This window comes from Capsicum annuum, unplaced genomic scaffold, assembly GCF_002878395.1.
Source record: "Capsicum annuum cultivar UCD-10X-F1 unplaced genomic scaffold, UCD10Xv1.1 ctg61156, whole genome shotgun sequence".
NCBI classification, from domain to species: domain Eukaryota; kingdom Viridiplantae; phylum Streptophyta; class Magnoliopsida; order Solanales; family Solanaceae; genus Capsicum; species Capsicum annuum.
The window spans coordinates 149-2808 of NW_025870035.1; the positions used below are offsets into that span (position 1 = coordinate 149).

Genomic DNA, 2660 nt, shown 5'->3' on the forward strand with positions numbered 1-2660 from the left:
TGAGTGCTCCAGTTCCCCTAACACAATATCTCTATCCCCTTCGTCATTCAAGAGCCCATGAAAATACGACTGCCATCTCTTCTTGATGTGGCCGTCTTCCACCAGCACTCTACCGTCCTCCCCCTTAATGCACCTCACCTGATCGAGGTCACGACCCTTCCTCTCCCTAGCCTTAGCGAGTCTAAACAGCTTTTTCTCCCCTCCTTTCCCCTGTAACCCTGCATACAAGCTCTCAAAAGCGGCCGCCTTAGCAGCCGTGACTGCTAACTTCGCCTCCTTCCTCGCTAGCTTGTACTCTTTCCTGTACACCCGCTTCTCCTCTTCGTCCTTACTTTCCACCAACTTAGCATACCCCTTTCTTGGTCCCCACTTTCTTCTCCACCTCTTCATTCCACCACCAATCCCCCCGATGGTGCCCGGCCCGGCCCCTAGAAACACCCAACACCTCACTTGCATTCTCCCTGATGCACCTTGCCGCCCTGTCCCACATACTATCCACATCCCCCCTACACTCCCACACCCCCATTCCCGCCAACCTCTTCCCTATCTCCCACGCATTCACTGGCGTCAGGCCGCCCCACTTAATTCTCGGTCTACCCTCCTTACTCCTCCTCTTTCTATTCTTCTTTATACCCAAATCCATAACCAAGAGCCTATGCTGGGTCGAAAGATTCTCACTCGGGATGACTTTACAGTCCTTACACAACGCCCTATCCCCTTTCCTAAGCAACAAAAAGTCAATCCGAGTCCTGGCTACCGCGCTTCGAAAGGGGATCAGGTGCTCGTCCTTCTTCGGGAAGCCCGAGTTCACCACCACCAGCCCAAAGGCCCTCGCAAACTCCAATAGGGTCGCCCCCTCTTCATTTCTCTCCCCAAAACCAAAACCACCATGCACATCCCCAAAGCCTCCCGGTAGCGCCCCGATGTGCCCGTTGAAATCCCCTGCTACAACAATCTTCTCCGAACTAGGCACTCCTCTCACCACCTCCTCCAAAGCCTCCCAAAACCGCGTTTTCTCCTCCCCATCCGATCCCACTTGTGGCGCATAAGCACTACACACGTTCAGGGTAAACCCTAGAATGACCAACTTAATAGTCATCAACCTATCGTTGATCCTCTTCACCTCCACTACCTGACCTCTAAGCTCTTCATCTACTAAGATGTCAACTCCATTCCTACGCCTGTCGCTCCCAGAGTACCACAGCTTGTAACCATCCACATCCCTAACCTTAGACCCTACCCACTTGGTCTCTTGGACACACGCAATGTTGATCCTCCTCTTCCTAAGAATCTTCACGAGCTCTATGGACTTACCCTGAAGGGTCCCTATATTCCAAGACCCAACCCTCAGCCTACCGTCTCGCCCTCCACTGCCCCCCCCGCCCCGCGGCCAAACCTTGGCCTCCCTCCCACTCCCGCCCTCTCCTCATCCCCTGCCCCCACCACGACCCCACGCCCCAACCCCCTCGGACATGACCCTATCCACCCATTACCACCCACAGCCACAACTACACGAAAATATAAAAAATATACAAATATACATGGTGGTAGTATCAAAGCAGCAGCAACAAAGAAGTACAAGGCTCAGACAAATTCAAAGGAATACTCCCGAAACAAAACTATACTCAATAATGGAATATGCAATACTGAAATAATACTAAGAATGGAATATGCAATAATGAAATAAAATGAAATATGAAATAACGAAAATAACAAAGGTTAGAGGTCACCGGATTGCGCTTGGGGCTGCGGCTGCTGGAGACGGAGCGGCGGGTGGCGGCGGGTGGCGGCTGGGGACCGGGCGGCGGCTGGCTGGGGGCCGGGTGGCGTCTGGGGGGAGGGCTGGTGTACCCTGCCGGGGGGGGTACGGGCAGGACAGGTAAGGATGGGGTGGGGGTCTGCACAACCGGAGGGGGGGAGGGGGGGACCGGCTTGGAACCGGCGGTCGGTGCCGGAGGGTGGCGGGGAGCGGCGCCGCGGACCGGAGGTCGGTGCCGGCGGTGGAGTCGGATCGGCGCCAAAGGACAGCGGCGGCGCCGAGGACCGGGGACCGGTGCGGGAGAGAGGGAGGGAGGGTCGGCGCCGGAGGTCGGTGCCGGAGGTCGGCGCCGGAGCCGGAGGCCGAGCCCGGAGGTTGGGTCGGGTCGGCGCCGACGGTCGGCTACGGCGACGGGGGCCGGTGACCGGAGCTAGCGAGAGAGGGGGTAGGGAGGAAGAGAGAGAGCCGTTAGATATTCCAGCCAAGTTTCTTTTCCCTAAACCTTAATTTTATATAGTGGAATTAATTAAATGGATTTTCATGTTATTTAAATTATGGGTTTTGAAATTGGGGTGAGGGGCTTTGGTTGTTACTGATTGAATTACAACAACAACAACAACAATAAACCCAGTGTATTCCCACTTAGTGGGGTCTGGGGGGGTAAGATGTACGCAGTCCATACCTCTACCTCTGATGAAGTAGAAAGGCTGTTTCCGAAAGACCCCCGGCTCAAGTCACGAGATATCACACAAACACATAGTACAGCACAGCAGCAGATGACATAACATAGATACGGCACCCATAGGGAATATAAAACAGAGTAAAGCAGGAATGCAGGAATAATAAAGCAGAGGAAAGCACACAGATTCGTAATAAACATGGAACACGGAACACGAAACAC

The 2660-nt window shown here is 54.3% G+C and overlaps 1 protein-coding gene across 1 annotated transcript; it reads left to right on the forward strand.

Moving 5' to 3' along the window:
• The first annotated feature begins 1885 nt into the window (after positions 1-1885).
• LOC124893533 (rRNA 2'-O-methyltransferase fibrillarin-like) lies at positions 1886-2266 on the forward strand. Its single transcript, XM_047404512.1, has one exon. It carries the CDS (start codon positions 1886-1888, stop codon positions 2264-2266), a length of 381 nt encoding a protein of 126 aa, XP_047260468.1.
• The last annotated feature ends 394 nt before the right edge of the window (positions 2267-2660 follow it).